General features: G+C 44.2%; 1 protein-coding gene across 6 annotated transcripts in view; it reads left to right on the top strand.

Annotated features, from left to right (window-relative positions):
• Positions 1–19825, top strand: part of LOC308103862 (NHS-like protein 1) — a 125040-nt gene that overhangs the window by 92735 nt on the left and 12480 nt on the right. For 3 of the 6 annotated variants that reach the window (XM_080454058.1, XM_080454059.1, XM_080454062.1), the window contains exons 2-5: positions 6362–6514; positions 12709–12836; positions 15600–15801; positions 17411–17542. In XM_080454058.1, the coding sequence (XP_080310184.1) occupies positions 6362–6514; positions 12709–12836; positions 15600–15801; positions 17411–17542 (615 nt within the window). Of the gene's footprint in view, positions 1–714; positions 960–6361; positions 6515–12708; positions 12837–15599; positions 15802–17410; positions 17543–18899; positions 19463–19825 lie in introns of those variants that run through there. The other 3 variants (XM_080454061.1, XM_080454060.1, XM_080454063.1) reach the window with 3 other exon arrangements.

Here is a 19825-nt window from a genome sequence, read left to right as displayed (position 1 = left end):
TTAACTAGATGCACTCATATTCCCCTGATGAGCTTTCTGTACTAGCAGAGAGACAACCATTTGAAAGACACAGAAAAAAAAGAGCGGGAGAGATGGAGCCTACACCAGTAAAACCATCAGTGTTAATGTATCCGTTCTAACTTAATGAAATGGACCCTTACAGGTCCATTTGGTTTCATTGGTACACCCCAAGAGTTTCTGTAAATTAACGCTCCGGATTTGACAGTGTAAGCAGAGGAGGGGGAAAGAGAGAGCGAGAGAGAACAAGAGAAAGGTTGAAGAGAGACGGATGGGATGAAATAAGTGCATCCTTCAAAGCAAAGTAACATGAGCGTGCGTGTTTCATCTAAGTACGTTTTAAATCCCGGCTGGAGTCCTGGAGTGTAAAGAAAAAAGAGAGAGAGCAAGCGAGAGAGCGATTGATGATGGCAAATATAAGGGAGAGGCAAGCAGAACTCCTTGGTAACCAAAGCGCAGGGGAACAGAGGGGCCGCTACACCCTTCCTGCTGCGTGAGTGTGTATGTGGGCGTGCTTGTGTGTATGTGTGTGTGTGTGTGTGTGTGTGTGTGTCTCCGAGGACTGGACTGACTGCCTGAGGGAGGAGGGGGGTGGGTTGGTTGTGTTCATTTGTTTTCTGAGATAGGGGGAGAGGCTCATTGTGAGAATAGGACCCCGGCCGGCAGCACACACACACTCATTCACTCAGACACACTCAGAGCTTAGGCAGAATAGGCACCGTAGAGGGAGAATGTGAGCGCAAGAGGAGAGCTATCATCAGCACTCATTTGTGTGCCGTGTTCTCTCTCGCTCGTTCCCTCGCTTCGTCCGCGCTATCTGTGCCTCAAAAGGACTCTTTAAGAAGAATTATTTAAGGATAGAGAGAGACGCACCCAACCTGGAACGATGGTGTTTATCGGGACCTCGTTAAAATCTGTGATTAAATACTTCAAAAGGAAGGGTAAGAAACGATCACTTAATGTCAATTATTTTTTCTCTGTGCATCATTTTAAACAACCAGCAGTTTGTTTCCTTAGAAATTAAAGTCATATTTAGATTAGGTTTGTATAATGTTTTGCTCCAATTTAATTTGTCTCTTTGGTCTGTCATTTCCTGGTAACTTTTTTTTTAATGCACTATTGACCTCAGTAATATGTTTGTTAATAACTGATAGTTTTCTTTCTTGAGTGTTCAGAGTTTTTTTTCTGGAGGGACCCCCTGCCTTCAGTGAGATCAGAGACAGTTCTCTGTTGTTCCCTGTTACCTAGTAACCAAGACTTAAGGGGTTAGCTTAGCAATTAAGAGCGCAATACTAACATATAGTACTAAATTACCCAGTCAACTGTATGTTGTCTGTTGTGTTGTATTGTATTGAATTTGGACTGTGGACAAATGAAATGTTCGTCATGTTTCCAATGACCCAGTGAATTTGAGTTTGATTTGACAGACAGAGGTATTGTATTGTGCCAGTATGTCAATAAGCTTGTCAGTGTCTTTATTTTTGGCACGTGAGGAACCGTATAACCTGGTTAATGCTCACCAAGCTGCTTGTGCTTACTCTAATCTCAGGTGTATTTAGAGGCTAACTGTCTGTGTGTGTGTGTGTGTGTGTGTGTGTGTGTGTGTGTGTGTGCGTGTGCGTGTGTGTGTTTGGCTGCAGTGCAGTCACGGTTGAGGTGGGACTGTTAATCATTAGCTCAGCGTTTTCACTCTCACTCCCACCACATCTTGCACATGCCTGCCCTGCACCATGCTAGCTGGTACCTGGGCTCTACTGTACAGTTCACTGGTATTGCTTTAGGAGGAGCTCTCCTGCACGCTGCTTGCACCCATAACTGTGTCACTCTTGCTGTGCAAATAATAGGTTGGGCAAGGGTTGCCTAATGCTTTAGACACCCTTCATTAATTGACATGGTCAGTCCATTTGGCCAAACATATTCAAATAGGCTCATTATTTATCATATATCCTGTCAAATGGTGTGATTTTCACCTTGCAGAGGAAACCATGCAAGGCACCTACTGTACCTACTCATCAGGAGCAGAAAGGGGGTAAGTGTCTTGCTCAAGGACACTGTGACACTAACCGAGAGCCAGGAATCAAACCAGGCAACCTTCCGTTTCCCAAGCCGCCACTCTCCCTCCCGAGCCCTCATAGTTTGAATTAGTGGTTAGAGGTGCAAATCAATATGTATTGGCTGATTGGTGACCGGACCCCGTTTAGGATTAAACCTAGATGGTGTCAATACAAAAACGGATCAATTATATTGATCTTAAAAGTATTCCCAGGCCTATATGCGATGCATCTGTGATATAATGCAATTCACACTCACACAATTCAATTCAAAGGGGCTTTATTGGCATAAGAAAACATACAATGCCAAAGCAAACGTGGAACAAAACCGTGAAAATGATGTATGTACAATTAAAAGGGAATACATAAATATGTAAACTGAGCTGTGTTAGATTAACTTAGGAATACTAACTTACAAAACCATAAAAAGTTTGTATTTGCTCATTTTGCTGTCAGAAATAGTTGCTGGAGAGCTGGGATAGCCAGTGGACAGAGGGATTATTAGAATCCTGAGAGTCTTTCGCGCCATAGCCCACTGGGGACATTAATGTGTGGTGGAGGGGCTAGAGGGGGTCTGAAAGGCCCTGATGTGGAGACTGATGCTGGGGGACAATATAGGCTTTGTGTCCATAGTCCCCATGTCCTTGGTCTGCCTACAGGCTTTGTCTGAGTCCCATTCAACCCCGTAGTCTGAGATAAGGGTGGGGGAGGGCTACCTGTGGTCTGTGTGTGCGAGAAAAAAGGAAGGGTTGCTTCAGAGAATATTTTATTACTTTTCTGAAATCAGTCGAATAAAGACTTGCTTGGGAAAGACGGATTAGACACATTCACATACTGGCACCAACAAGCCAAACAGCTAAACCAATTGAATGTTGTAATATCAAGACTTGACTCACACCCCAGTATCTGCACAGTATCTTATAACTATACTTAATCACACTGGCGTAACTAGGCTTAGTCTGTGACGCCCTGTGCACAAACTTATCAAGATACTGAAGGTCCAGTCATACAGGATGTCACTGTACAACTCATCTAGTACATTATATTTATTCATATCCCTCTGCCTACCTCTATCAGTCATGACTCATATCTTCCTGGCCACGTGAATGTGACCTCTGCAGATGTATATATATTCTCTCTGTGCTTAATACACTTCCTTACCTGCCATGTGACACTATCTTGATGTCATCTTGTTCTCAGAGCTCACGCTTGTGTGTGTGGTTGTGGGTGTGAGTGTGGGTGTGGGTGTGTGTGTATTGGTGGGTAAAACATTAACACAAATTGCCGTTATAGTCAGTGGGAAAGGCATTCCCACATTTCTCTCCTTACCGTCATTTGACCCATGACGGTTGTAGTTCCCATGCTACATTATTATAACGGGTACAGAAGATGATCTCATGAGAAGTGTCTGCAAGCACACCAGACTAGGCATTTGTGGGGATGCTAAAATAACTCCTATCGTAGTAGTTGGACACTCCATCTCCATGATGTTATATTTTCACCTTTCTCTATTTTGTACATTTTGTTTCGGTTGCAGGCAGCCTCGCTGTACACTCGCTATCTCTCTTTATCGACCCAGTAGATACAGACACCCTTGCTCTCTCACTATACCCGATGCTCTTTCGACCCAACATCAACCCCCCCCCCACACACACACACACTTTCTCTCTCTCCACGAGTAAACAAACAAGAGCTTTTTCAAGTGAAACTCTTACACACCAACATCGTTTTTTTATGAAGTATTTTGAAGGGTTTGCTCTTAGAACTACATCTGATTGATTGGTTGATATCTTTATTGATCATGAAATAAAACATATGTCACATGTAAAATACATCTGACCCACCATATTCAAAAGGATAACGCAAAAAAGCTTACAGCTTGTTTCCATTGCTGTCCTCAGTATGAGGTGTGTATGAGGTCATGTAGTGTGGTGCTGGTGAGTGCATGAATGAATATAGTTCGTGATGTGTTAATGTGTCCCTGGGCACATATGAAGTCTCTGAGTGGATGCGTGGGTGTGCCTGGCACTCAAAGTGTGTGTGTGTGTGTGTGGGTGGGGGGGGGGGGGGGGCGGGGGGTGTAGATAGGATACATCCAATACATATTTACAATATACCATCTACAATATCGATACAATAGTCCTTTAAAAAATAAAAGCATATGTTTTAAAAAAAATACAATTTTTTATCTTACGTAAACACCGTCATGATGCACTGTCATGATGGTGCCCGTAAAGTGACACTTTTCACTCACACTCAAGTGCTTGGATAACAATACAGGCATTCTGACAAGGACGGGTGCCTGCATGTCTGTTGGTCAACCTGCTTTGCATTCCAAATTGGTGGGGTTACTAGGGGCTCTATCAGAATAGTACAGATAGCCTCGGGCAGTGCTGTAGTCGAGGTTTTTTCAGACTATTGTGGTTACAGAGGGTAAACTATTTTTCGGTTTGAGTATACTGCGTATATAGTGTATACTGGTAGAACACACCACTGGCCTCGGGTAAGGTTAGGTAAGGTCGTTTGTATCCTGTGGATAAGCCTTCTAGTAGGATAACAGGTTGCAATGGGCCTGGTGTCCTTTTATTTGTGTATTGGTCACAAGCTAGCTATTGTTACTACTTTTCATTAGTTCAATATTTATAAAACCCACAGACACAATTAACCACTTTCACTACAAAAATAATCCCCTAAAAGCAAAAGGAGCAGATCTACAAGCTCACAACGTTGCGAACTTGTAGACAGGCTTTTCTCGGCTCTTGCTACTTTTGGATTACACGGTTGTACAGTACAGCAAAGTAGGCCATTCATTTACCCAAAAAAAGTTTAAATATGGAGATACAAGGTTTCTGCCCGACAGCGACTATATGCAACTGACTGTTTGATGTAGGAACAGAATTCAGGAGAAAGTGGTGTGATCAAAGAAGAGAAATCTATGTGGTAAACAGTAAGAAGAGCAACCGGCCTGCTGTGCTCTCCTGGAGAGACCTACCAGTACGCAAATGTCAACTTCAGATTGTAAGTAAGGACAGTAAAGGTGATGTTAGATGTTTTACTGTACAGCTGCTGTTCTGTGACAGCAGCCTGGTCTGATCTTGTAGCCACTGCATGTAGGCCTTATTTTATAACTAATGAGCCATTTCGGGGCTGACTACACAGATGATTTTTTACATTTATCAAAGCTCTTACTTACAAACATTCTCACACTGTCCCTTGATGGCCCATTTGCACCTGTGAGGAAAGGCCCCCCACCCACAAAACACACACACACACACACACACACACACACACACACACACACACACACACACACACACACACACACACACACACACACACACACACTCTCTCTCTCTCTCTCTCTTCATTAACCCCGCCCCCTTCCGCCATGGTTGGTTGCTCCAGAGATTTCTTCTTTTCACTGTAGTGGTCAGAGTCAGATGGAGAGTGAGACTGAGGTTGTTTAAAGTAAGGACACAGGACAGGGACACAGAGTAATACTACTATCTACTTGTATTTATGGAGATAATCCTTCATCCACGATCGCCTACTTTGGATTGGCTTCGCTCTCTGGGTAAGACAACTTTTTGGTGGGATAATTGTGGATCTGTGTACATGCTTGATCAGGCTTGTAAATTATCAAGCATCAAGAATCAGTAAGGTTTATTTGTCACTACAAAGATAAGTTTTGTCTGTTTTGTTTGATTGTCTGTTTGCGCAGTTATCCAAACAAGTTTGGTATGTTTACAAGGCCTGCACTTATACATTTTCAAATCATATTGTTGAGATCTTGGTATAAGTTTGACTTGTTGAACAGATGTTGTTGTTTGGACAGTAGTCACCTAAAACAACCAGCAAATGGGTCACTGTGCAGCTTGTCAACAATGGCCAGCAGATGGGTTATTTTGAAAACATTGATGTTTTCTTCTGTCTTACTACAGTTTCCTACCTGTTTATTATTCTATAAAGACAGATTAGCCAGTTCTCGAGTGAGAAGTAGTTTTTTTTTGCTGCTGAGCTGAGTTTTTCCCTCCACTATGCTGATGACCCCCCCCCCCCCCTCTTCTTCCTTCTCTGAAACGGGCGGCCCACTGTGTGATGTCACGGTGAAGTGTCAGATTGTTCGTGTTGAGACTGACACCTTGGTACAAAGCACTTCCCTCCCTCCCCTCTTTTCCTCAAACCATCACCTTTCTAATGTGTTTTAACACCTGTTTCTCGCACAGCCTGAGAGTCATACTTTACTGCAGACCCATCATGATGTCCCTCTGTCTGTGTGTCTCTCTCTGTAGCGGTGTCTAACCTGGATGAGGAGAGCAAGTGGACTGTTCACTACACCGCACCTTGGCACCAGCAGGAGAACGTCTTCTTGCCAGGCAGCAGGCCGCCTTGCGTGGAAGACCTCCACCGTCAGGCCAAAGTCAACCTAAAGACCGCCCTGCGAGGTAAGACCCCGCCGTTACAGATTGACTGGATGCCGCTGCTGCCCAACAGGGCTCGGACATGTCTAGTCTGACCAAAGAGAAAGTGATAGGGGGGCTCTGTTGATGAATCAGTGTGATACAGACTATACCACTACGTGCTTGGGGTCCAATCCTCAATGCTGTCCATCTTTACCAACGTTCGGACCTCACATTGCTGTTTGGCTGATTCTAATGATTCTAATTTGAATGAGTGCCGATATCTTCCGATAACAGCAACAGTAATGTAGCAGTGGCCGCCACTAGCTGTAGTTTTCAGAATGGGTTGGCTGTCTAATGATAAATATTGTGATATCTTGGGGGGTGGCTGTGGCTCAGGAGGTAGAGTTGGGAATCGTAAGGTTCCCTCTCTCGATCCCTGACTCCCCCTGCGTTGGTGTCGAAGTGTCCTTGAACAAGACACTTTATTTCTAACTAAGCAAGTTAGTGCCTTCCATGGTTTCCTCTGCCGTCGGCGTGTGAATGTGTGTGTAATTGGGTGAATGTGATGCACATTGTAAAGCGCTTTGGATAAAGGTACTTTGTGGTCTTACAGTGTCAGTGTAAGACCACCATTTAATTTGGCAATAACACAAAATATTGCTGTAGCTCTCCCTTTCATGTATTAGTGCTATTAGTGCCTTAAAAACTCTATATGGTTGACGGGAGTCCCATAGGGCTCTATACTAGTATCGTTTCTGTTTTCTGTTATTGTGGGGAAAGCAGAAAATAGCTGACCGACAAGCTCACAACGCATTGCGGCGCGTTGTGAGGTTTCCCCACAATACTGATGCTGGGATTTAAGTGGTTAAGTAAAGCACAAGTTTTAATCTACTGACGATCATTCACACCAGAAATATACTTTGCAAAATAGGGCGAGAATGCAAAAATCATGGCCAGAAACAATCTCCTTAGAAACAAAAACTATCCACCCACTGTGACAATGTATGCTAATCCATGTGAACATAATACATGATATAGGGGCGGCCATAGCTGAGTGGTTAGTGAGCCCGCCTAGGGAGCCAGAGGCCATGGTTGCCCCAGGTAAGATTCCAGGCCAGGCCAGCAAATGTGTCGATGAAATGAAATATGTCCCTGAGCAAGACTCTTAACCCCTAATTGCTCACAGGCCCTCATTGGAAACAAGACCGCAAGGACTTTCATGAACGGACCTGTTAAAGGAATTATCCTATATCCTATACAATACCGTATATGACCAAAAATCAGTGGACAGACTGTGTCCTTTGTTCCAGTGATGGGAAATCTACAATGTCATCCTAATCTAGACAATTGTATGCAGCCAATTATTGGGAACAGTTTGCAGAAGGCTGTTTCCTGTTTTAGAATGACAATCCCCCCCAAAATGACCCCCCCCCCTCTTTCAGAAGGAGTGTCCTTCTGAAGCAGGAAACTGTCTACCACAAACTGTTGCCACAAAATTGGAAGCACACAATTGTCTTCTAGAATGTAATTATAGCTGTAGCATTAATATCTCCTTTCACTGGAAAAAAGGGCACTAATTAGAAATTCTAATTAGAAAGTGTCTACTGACGTTTGGTCTCTAATTCACACATTTTTCATGTCATTTGTTGCCTCTCCATGCCAGCAATACATTGCAATACAATTGCACTCATATAAATCCAGGCATTGTAAAAACATTGAAAACGTGCAGGGTGTGTTAAGGTGCACAGCACGCCCATGTGAGACCAACCTCTTCCTGTTAGTCCAGTACGTTTAGAGAAGGAGGGGTGTCTGAAGTGTTGTCCCAACAAACAAATCGGTCGCGTCTCAACACGGTGTCAGACCTTTTACACACTCACAGCGATCCCAGGATAAGACGCCAGCATGCTAGAGAATCCTGGCACCTGTTTCACTGGGAATTTACACACATACACAGTACGACACACACGCACAAGTGTGTGTAGGTCCTGGTGAAAATCTGCTGTTTACATGCTCGGTGGCCATGGTGTGTCAGGACTCAGGAGATAATGAGAGAGGCAGATAAAGGTACATTGACAGGAAGATAAAAAAGAGTAATAACAGGGAGATAAAAGAAAGAGAGTCAGAAAGACACAATGGAGGATGTAACCTAATGCTTTCAGAGACTGAGTCACCTCTCTTGAGATAACACCCCCCCCCCCCCCCACACACACACACACACACACACACACACACACACACACACACACACTGTAGTTCTTTGTGTCCATGTCCAGTTACTGTGTGTTGCTACACCTGACTCTGAAATATGACACACATGCATTATGTCATGCAATATTGATGTTCCCAGTTATACACACACACACACACACACACACACACACACACACACACACACACACACACACACACACACACACACACACACACACACACACACACACACACACACACACACACACACACACAGACACCACCTGGGAGGTGGGCTTTATTCAGCCCCCTCACATCCTCTATCATTACCCCCCCCCCACACACACAGAACCCCAGGGGTCCCTCTCAAAGCTGCCCAGCACAACAACAGGTGTTCAGTGAGAGTGCCTGAGCTGGCCTGTTGTGTGTCTGTCAACACCCTCCGTTTGATATGCAATTATGCAGACCTACATTTGATATGATTTTCTTAACTTCTTAACCTCTTGGTTCCTAACTATCAATCATTTAGCTGGGGACCCCCTCGAACCCCCTCAAGGACCCCTGGGGTTGTCACACCCTGTGTTTCCACAAGGTGTAGTTTGTGTTTGTAATTAACAGCAAACAGAAGGGACAGCACAGAGTGTAAGTGGCTTTCATTCCCTTCTCCTTGCACATGGCGCCACCAGTCATTGCAGCCAATGGGGTGGACACGAGCATAATCAGAAGTTAGAGCAAGTGTGATATCTGTCCCGCAAACAACAATAATCAATAACCAATCAGAGAGTGATCCTCTCGAACAAAGCCATATGTGCAGGCTGAGTTTCAGGGCATGGGTAGTGGCATGGCATGGCATGTGCAGGTGACTCATGAATGTTCAGCTGGGTTGCGTAACGGCGGTGCGGTCGATATGTCGATAACATTGTGGCAGAAGTACTTGCAGTTCAGTCAATGCATGTTGTGATTGAATAGTCATAGAAATGTACACAAACAGAACCACAACAGACCCATGTTGAATTTTACTTGTAAGTACTTATGTATAGTTTCAACTGCTTAGGTTCCAATTCCAAATAAATGGAAAACGCAAATGGAAAAAACTTTAACATTTTACATACTATAGGCCTCATAGTTTGTTTTAAACTTTAAAACAAACTATGAGGCCTACAGTATGTCTCACATACATAGTTGTTATAACACAAAACACATATATCGATGCACCCAATTAATATTTAATCATTTACCACAAGAACGTCCTTTGTTCACAATGCTTGTCTTCTACCCATTCGATCCACTCCTGCCCAACCCTGCCCAGCAACAAGCACCAGTACCAGTGAGCACTTGTGTATTCATTTGTTATATCAACCTCCAATCAAGCAACACCAATCATCACTTTAGAACTCATCATCATCAGCCTTGTTACAATTAGGGGTGTAACAGTTAATCGAACAATCAGTATAATAGATAATAACAATAAAATGATCGATTTTCCGAAATAGTGAAATTAGCTGATCTACAAGCGCACAATGCATGGCATCGCGACGTGTTGTGATCTTGTAGATTGGCTATTTTCGCTATGTTTGCTCAACACTGTTGTACAACAAAGTATAAAATAGGGCTTCAGTTAATCAAACTAATTAATTCGGTTGATTATAAAAAAATCTGTTTGAATTGTTCTTGTTGATTATATATAAAATATATGTATTAAAAAATGCGCTTCACGATTATTTGATTAATTAAAAAAGTATCACTAGGATAATCACTAAGAAGTTAATTGATAGTTGCAGCCCTGGTTACAATGATCTCCTTTCCAAAGCCCTTCCACATCAGCAGCATGTTGCTTTTACAGTATGTTACAGTATGTACTTATGCCAGCCCCATTAGGCCCCATTAGCTTACAGTATTATTCATGCACGGCCTTCTCACTCTGGAGAGAATGCCTGTAATTAGCTACAAGGGAATACATAGATGACACATGAAAGGCACAGGGGCGTCTCAAAGGAGCACAACCATTAATAACACGTACACTAACTGATGCTGGTACGCCCCCGTTCTTCAGATGACGCCGCAATGGAGGATTCATGCATCAGTGATGTAAGATCACAAAAATGATGTGTGAGGAGTCTGACTGAGGAGCTTTCATTTGTAGAGACAGAAAAAAAAAAGGCTGCATATTAAAAGTATCATGAATACTGATATGCTGCGGACAGTAGGCACACAGGAGAGAGTGAATACTATGATATATGGCCTACACACACACACACACACACACAGACACACACACACACACACACACACACACACACACACACACAGATATTTATAGATATGATACATAATAATTTAGTCCTCACTCCTTTTTGGGGGTATTAATTTTGTCACTGTACATAGGCACATCATGGCATGCACTCAATCTGTAAGAGATATTGAAGTGTCTGCTTTTAAACATTGACATGTCCGTGCGCATATTAATGCATTTGTACAGAGTATTAACTTCAAATGAATCCAAATGTCTCTGCTGTGTGTTTGAAGCCATGGCAGTAGCAGTAGTTAACATGTAATTAGTCAGAAAGAGAGTAGACAAAGGATTCCCTGGTAGCTGTGGGCACACCGAGGGGGGGGGGGGAGTGGAAAATGGCCAGTGAGAGAGGAGGGGGGCCGTGGAGCACAGGGAGAGAGGCTTTCACCATCTGTGTGTGACAGGCTGAATCTGATACCCCCCTCTTGTGTTCCACACATGCTCACATGCACCGGCACACACTCGCACACGCATGTTCATGTATAGAGTCAATTATTGTTCTGCACAAGCACACACACACATGCACACAAACGAACGCCCATCAAACCAGGAGATAATCATCAGAGGTGTGAGCCGAGCTTGGCAGGGTGTGACAAGGAGTGTTATCATGTGACACACACACACACACACACACACACACACACACACACACACACACACACACACACAGTAAAATCCTCTTGTGTTAATCTAACTCCCGAGAGTGTACAAATGTAACCAAATCCGGGTCCATTTGTGAACTCTCAGAGTTACAAATGGATAAAATGAACACTGAGGATTTTACTGTGTATTATACACATAACAGATTCACACAAATGTATTCACTGAGCTGTTCAGCAGTGTTGCACACATCGTTAATGTAGTGTTTATGTTACAGTATGTGTGACCGTGACTGAAATGAAGCTACAGTCATGGATGTTAGTGAAGCTATGAGTGGAGTGTGTTCACTGTCTATATCTGAACAGTGTCTACAGTAACACAGCCTGCTTCGCTATACATTCCACCTGACCAGGAAGATCAGTGCCTGATCACATTGTGTGCTAAATCAGACAAGCACTTGGAATTGTTGGAGTCGAGCCGAGGCATTACATGTTGTTTGACTCGGCTCCACAGATGAATATTGTGAAAATAGCAGATCTACAAGCTCACAACCCCCCGGAACGCGAGCTTGTAGATCGGCTATTTTCAATTTTCTTATATTATTTGACAATTTGGCCAATGTTTGACCAGTTTTTATGTTATAGTTTGTTGGTTACTTTTGATGCAGTAATGGTCATTTTTCTTCTTTTTTTGAGGTATTAAAAAAAGCCTTAAAGGTCTTTAAATTGTCACTCCACTGTCATCTGGGGACCCCCCCAAAATCATGTGGGGACCCCCCTGGGGGTCCCGACCCACAGGTTGAGAACCACTGTGCTAAATAGTAACAGAATCGGGTTTGTTGGTTACTTTTGATGCAGTAATGGTCATTTTTCTTCTTTTTTTGAGGTATTAAAAAAAGCCTTAAAGGTCTTTAAATTGTCACTCCACTGTCATCTGGGGACCCCCCCAAAATCATGTGGGGACCCCCCTGGGGGTCCCGACCCACAGGTTGAGAACCACTGTGCTAAATAGTAACAGAATCGTCAAATAAATGTTTTACTGGTTCAGGGTCAGAATGTAGGTGAAGACAACAATCACAATCCCATTTCAGTCCTTGTATTTATTTTTAACCCATCCATTTCTTTCCTGTCTCTTTCTCTCTGCGTCTCTGTAGAATGTGACAAGTTAAGGAAGGATGGGTTCAGGAGCTCCCAGTATTACTCTCAGGGTCCCACCTTCGCTGACCCTGCAGATTCCACCAGCAGCCTGCATGACGAAGAGGATGATGACAACGACAAGAAGGTAGCGCACACACCTCGCACACACACACACACACACACACACACACTAATACCATGAACCAAATTGGTCACACGGCACTCATTACCCTTTTAAAACAAACAACAATAACGACAACAGTGGACATTCCAAACCCATATTTACCAAATAAAATATTTCTTTGTTGATCAGCTGTTACCATAGCTAGCTAGCTATTAATGTAGTAGTTGCAGCCAGGTGAGAAAACAATACTGTGTTGGATAAATTATCTTTCCAATCTCTTCCCAATCCTTTCCATTGTTTACATTACGCGGAACTGTTGAGGATAGCTAACCTATAGTAAACCGATGTAATCAGCTTAATCCTTATGGTTATTAACCACCAGCCGACTGGATGTGTCCTAGAGTCTTGGCTTATGTCCAAGCAACATGAGAGCATTTGGATGGAATCATCTTTACACACTCAAGTCCAAGAACTAGCTCTAGCGTTAGAGCTTGCAGTAAACTGGTCATGAAGGGATACTCATGTTCCATGCTGACCACTGCTGACTCAGCATGGTGGTACAAACAGTAAATGCCTGTGCTCTTCACGGTGGTATCAGTCTGCCCTCCAGTGGTCAGACTGGGAAATGCAGTGTTTGCTGTAGACCTCATCCCATGCATCTCAGCCCAATGTCCAACTCAGCCCAATGTCCCTCTCTCTCGGATGGAGAGTCTGAAAATTTGAACCACAAAACAATTAAGATAAATAAATAATAATAATAATAATTTGACATGTTTGGGAATTGTATTAATGGAAGAAAAATAAAATCTGCACATGCTCCCATTTGTTGAAATGTATTCAGTAATGTTTCGAGCCGGGAGGCTCTTCCTCAGACCTTACGATTTCCACAATGGGAGCATAATACCGGTGTGCAGATTTTATTTTTCTTCAACTGTTAAATTTTTTGATCCAGCACCCAGCCCAGCAGGATATGGGATGTGTGTGTCTTTTATCAGCTTTTTGATACCCTTTTCATGGGAATTATATTAAAACATCTTCAGCTATAGAGTGACTTGACCTGGTTGGCTGTCATAACTCTACTTGTGACTATCAGCAGGCGCCGTATCGAATGGCAACCAGAAATGGCGGGAAAATGTCCCTGCGCCCCCCCCCCTTCTCTTCCTCATTAATGTGTGTTCTGCTGTCATGTCATGGCTGGTCTGTCATCTAGATTATTTAACCAGGCAGATTTCCTCTGGGAATATATACTGAGACTGTGTTGGTATTCTTCTACACTTGGTGGAGCTGTTGGAGGAGAGAGGGGGGGGGGGGAGAGAGAGAGAGAGAGAGAGAGAGAGAGAGAGAGAGAGAGAGAGAGAGAGAGAGAGAGAGAGAGAGAGAGAGAGAGAGAGAGAGAGAGAGAGAGAGAGAGAGAGAGAGAGAGAGAGAGAGAGAGAGAGAGAGAGAGAGAGAGAGAGATTATTTATTTATTGGTCTCTTGTTTGGCAGAATGTGTAATGGATGGACTGTGAATTCACTTCTCTCCTACACTGTAATAGTTTGTCTTATATCTATGTGTGGTACACAAAGGAGATGCCCTTGTTTACAATGTAGGTCTTTCACAGACAGTTTAAGGGTCTCAGGTATGCCCTGACCAGCGACCCTCTCCATTCCGCTTTCATTCTCCATCTCATCCTCCCCACTTCATATTGTTGTTCTGTGGTTAGTGATGTGTAGCTGATAGCAGCCTCGAAAGGACATACTGTTTGCTGGGAAGATAAATGGCTGATTCAAGTTGATTTATTTATTGTCAAAACGTTTTGGTTTTTTCTTTGCATATTTTATTTTTTATTTATATTAATTCAGTAGGCATCCTGGAGTGTAAACAGTGTAAGTCTAAGCCTAATTTAGACTTTGTTTAGACTGTCACTCGCCGAAAGTAAAGATAATAAAATGGTAGTTATTTACACCGAGCAACAATTGAGTGGCAAAGTATAAATGAGTCATTAGAATCCCATCCTTTTTATCCACAGATCTGACATTCTTTCGATGTTCGTACACATGCTCTCTGTGTTGAATTGATTAATGTGCTTCTTCAAGACTGAAGACATTTGACATACTGTACGGGTTGACACTTTCAGTTTGTTAAAATCAGTTTAACACAGGCCAGGCAGCAGAGGCAAGTTACTGCTCACTTACTACTCTGTGGACAAACATACGTGAGGATTGAGAGACCTTAGTGTGTGAAGTTAACACAGTTTAATGCATGAGTGGTTCTCTCTCTCTGTTTTTCCCCCTCATCTCTCAACCTCAGTTTTGTGTGTGTGTGTGTGTGTGTGTGTGTGTGTGTGTGTGTGTGTGTGTGTGTGTGTGTGTGTGTGTGTGTGTGTGTGTGTGTGTGTGTGTGTGTGTGTGTGTGTGTGTGTGTGTGTGTGTGTGTGTGTGTGTGTGTGTGTGTGTGTGTGTGTGTGTGTGTGTGTGCGGCGTGCGCACATGCAACCATTTGGGTGTGATTGACCATGAACATTACTGCACCCCCGGCTTCTAAAGGTCACAGCCTTTCGATACTTAATAAACCATGTGTGAGTCTCTAGATGCGTTCAACTGCTCTGAAGAAGATTAGTAGTAAACAGAGAGCAGCCATAGATGTGCAACGCTCACTCACACACACACACACCTCTCCTCTCCTCAGAGGCTCAGGTGTGTAGCCTCAAGCCCAATCTCAAAGACAGACGATCAACCTGGTTAAATCAGGCTCTCTCATTTTAACCGCCTCTCCTCCCCATCTCTTTCTCTCCCCTCCAGTCCACGGCTTCGTCGGCGGAGGACAACAAGTCCCAGCTCTCCATGAGGCCCCAGACCCCAGGCTTTGGGGACGAGGACGGTGTGGACGTCGCCGACGGACAGGCGGTGTGGAACAAGGCCCCGCCCCTGCCCACCCCGGAGGAGAAGATGAGGCAGGTGGCCAAGGCTGTGCCCACAGATATTGTCCCTATCAACGTCACAGGTAGGACGCTCCCAACCGCCATCCTCCAATCATCCGATTAGCTCTTTTTGGACATCTAGTTGTTGTTTTCTTTGTCCATCTCGTGACCAGACCCTGTCAGCGGTGCCGGTGATAGTATCATCATAAAAGATATTAGTTCCATGTCATGTTCTAGCGCCGCACCCCACGCACCTAGTCTCATTAGCGTGATCTTCCCTTTTGAGGCAAGTTTGGCCTCATTCAATCTAATTTTCTCACATACTAAATTATTAACCTTTCACCGTCAATCACACACATCCGTTGATGTTTCTGTTAACCAACCAGCTGTGCTCTGAGTGGATACATTGTATCTGCCCATCCACAGTGAATAAAGCTGTATGTCTGCCTGCCTCTTCTCCTTTTTCTCCCCCTCCATCAAACTGACCTTCACTCTCCTCTGAGTGTGTGTGTGTGTGTGTGTGTGTGTGTGTGTGTGTGTGTGTGTGTGTGTGTGTGTGTGTGTGTGTGTGTGTGTGTGTGTGTGTGTGTGTGTGTGTGTGTGTGTGTGTGTGTGTGTGTGTGTGTGTGTATGTGTAAATTGCCAGGCAGCATAGCCAAAGGTCAGGGATTCTCGGTGACCGCATGTCAAACTGCAGGGCGCTTGACAGATGAATATCACAAGCACACGCACACACACACACACACACTACTCACACGTAACGTTGGTCTCTGGGATCTGCCACCTATGACTCAGTTCGGAGTCCCACTGGCACATGCGCATTCAGCTATGTGTACGTACAGTATTTCACACATACACACACATGCACACACAACACCTGCCAGTCCCGGTTATAAATGACGGTACATTAGCATTGGTAGTAGTACGCTCATTCACACATGCACTTGTATCAGACGGAGCAGATATAGACGTGTTATCCTGGGTGAGATTGAGGCGTCAGCTGCGGAATTCAAAACTGCTCAATTTGGGTTGCGTCAATGTCAACACTCTTATCAATACGACCCGGCAGTCACTCCTGTGTGTGTGTGTGTGTACAATACGGAGCGGACCGATAATGCCTGTTAACTTTATCTCCTGTCACGTTTAATTAGTTAGACAGTCAGATAGAGAGAGCTTTCTCCATGGTTGAGTGGATGAGTGATGGAGACTGTACGTTGCCAGTAAGCAGCGTACTTTACAGAAAGAGCAGGTCCCAAAGCGAGAGAGAGAGAGAGGTAGAGAGTACACAGAGAGTGTGACCTACAGACTGTGAGTGTGTGTGTGTGTGTGTGTGTGTGTGTGTGTGTGTGTGTGTGTGTGTCTGTGTGTCTGTGTGTGTGTCTGTGAGCGAGTGTGTTTGCCTCAACCAGTACTTCTCCCACGCGTGCATGTGCGTGTGTGAAGAATAAGCTTTGACTCATGTCTGGTTTCATCACCATCATTGCTTTCTGTATACCATTATCATTCACATTTGCATGTTTTATTTGAATAAAACCACTAGTTTTATGGCATGTTTTATTTTTTAAATTTTTCCTTTTTTTTTTTAGCTTTTTGTTCCGTTTTTTTTTCTTTGTGTGTTCCCCTCCACTAACCGGCTGCTGTATTTGCCCGTGTGTGTCTGCCTGCCATTGCTCTCGCCCTCCCGGCCACCAGGGGCAGTGTTTGACCGACAGGCCAGCATCCGGCGCTCCCTCATTAACACTGACACCGTGTCCCGCCGGCCCAAGAAGGTCAAACGCAGAAAGACTATATCAGGGCTGCCTGACAACTTCAACCAGGAGCTAGGTATGGATGACTGTGGGGCTCCATGCTGCCCTCTACTGTCCATAGACCTGTGTCAACACTCTGGACAAGCATCCTTCCTTTCTTCCATCGCATTCCCATATTTGACATGAGAATTGTGAGGAGTGAGAGACAATTGTGCCCGATACAGTGTCGTATTGGGCACATCAAATTGGGCTTGGAAAATGAAGCTGAAGGAAGGGAGGAGGGATGCGTGTAAAGCTGCAGTGTTGGAACATGGCCCTGTAGTTCTTTAGTCTTTCCCTGGTTCCATTCCACACAGTGAATTCCTCATCTGCTCTGCTTCATCCTCTCCTCACTATGTCCATTTAGGTTCTTTAGCTGCAGCCTTTCAGACGCCTTCCTTCTATCTCATTAAGGAGTAGGACTCACTGAGAGTCTGCTTCCCATCTATCTTGCTCTTTCTGCTTTTAGAAACTTCTGCAACTGTAGCATTTTCTCTTTACATTTTGCAACCTGAAAAAGCAATGTTGACGAAGGAAACCAAGTGCCAACCATTCTTTTAGAAACTTCTGCAGCTGTAGCATTTTCTCTTCACATTTTGCAACCTGAAAAAGCAATATTGACGAAGGAAACCAACCATTCTTAAATCAGAATGTCCCATAGACCTCTGCTCTGGGTTCATTGCTCTCATGCATCCACTCTTCTTTGTTGTTGTTTGTTCCTGTGAGTCTATGTTTGATGTCTATGTTTGTGTGTCAGTATTTGTGTTATAATACTGGGACTATAAAATAATACATGTTTACACTCAAAGTTAAATCAACATTCAGGATCCTGTGTATTGACAATCTCGGCATGCCAAACCTTAAAGTTGTGCGTGCGTGTGTGTGTGTGTGTGTGTGTGTGTGTGTGTGTGTGTGTGTGTGTGTGTGTGTGTGTGGCTTGCTTGCTTGCTTGCTTGCTTGCTTGCTTGTATGTTTTTCATCAATGCGTAAGTGTGTGTGTTTTTGTGGTTTGTGTTTCTATTGACGAATCCCAAGTTATGAGGGCCTCCAAGAACACAAGACAGTCACAAGACATTGAAATGGGCCTCAGCTTCTCAACGGACAGATTCTCCCTCAGCTGCTCCTCCTCGGATGCACATGCTAGGGGTGTGAATGTTTCCCCTATCACACACTGGGGTTGTTATTGTCAGCTGTTGTTGTGATAACCCCCACGTCATGCTCCAGTTCCCCGTTTCACACACAAACGGCTCCAAAAGCCCAATGAAACCTTAACCCGTTCTGAACACGTGGGGTCTGAATAAGAAACAGAAGATGTTTCAGAGGACCCCTTTAAACGCTCTAACTCCCATATAATGTCAACTGGAGGGCGGTTAAGCCAACACTCTGTGTCTAAAGTTGCATTGCATCCGACAGCTCCACAGGGCTGCTGTTTATTTACACCACTGTGAGCCGGGTGCAGACTGCGTAGGTTAAAGTGAATGTCATTTCTCACGCAGGATAATGATCAGTCAGTGCTGATAGGAAAGGAGCTTTTAAAGTCTGGTTAGTGACTGACTGATGGTAGACATGGCTTTGAATGCCGTGATTACTGGCCCGGGGTAATTGTCCCCCACTCTGTCTGTCTGTCTCTCTCTCTCTCTATATCCCTCCCTCTATCCCTCTCTCTATCCCTCCCTCTCCTTGCACCAAAGCTGCCTGTGAAGTAGACCTGCAGCTTAATCTCTGGCAGACGGCAGCAGCCGGGGCTGTCACTCTTGCTTGTAGCCGAGGAGGGAGAGTGTAAGGGAGGGAGGGAGAGCAAGAGAGAGAGAGAGAAGTGGGGAGAAAATAGTGTGTTTTGGAGTATGAACGTCAACAGGAGAGCCACCACAGATGGGAGACACATCAGACATCCTGCTTTCCAACCCATTCCTCAATTTGTTTGTTTATGCGTCGGTATGCACTTAAGTTGTTTAGGGTGAGTGTGCACGCGTCTTTTCTGTGTGTGTGTGTGTATGACTGTGTGAACGTGCATGAGTATGTCCACATATTTGTGTTTGCCATTTGTATGTATCTGTGTTTGCGCTTGTGCATCTGTGTGTAGAGTGTCTGTGTCTACACATGTTCAACAGTGCATGTGCTCTTTTGGCTGCCCGATGGCTTACCAAGCTGCCTGTCCCATACCCAGGGGGTTCATTCACTCTTCCATCAAACAGAGCCAGAGCCATAAAAGAGAGGATGCATAGAGAATCTCTCTCTTTTTCTCTTTCTCTCTCTCTATCTCTTCCAGGAAGACCAGAGGTTATTAATGCGTGAGACATAGTTATGACAAATCAAATTA

This window comes from Gymnoscopelus braueri, assembly GCF_963280865.1.
Source record: "Gymnoscopelus braueri genome assembly, chromosome: 16".
Taxonomy (NCBI): Eukaryota; Metazoa; Chordata; class Actinopteri; order Myctophiformes; family Myctophidae; genus Gymnoscopelus; species Gymnoscopelus braueri.
Note: the sequence above shows the minus strand (reverse complement) of the source record. Positions and strands in the feature narration are given on the sequence as shown.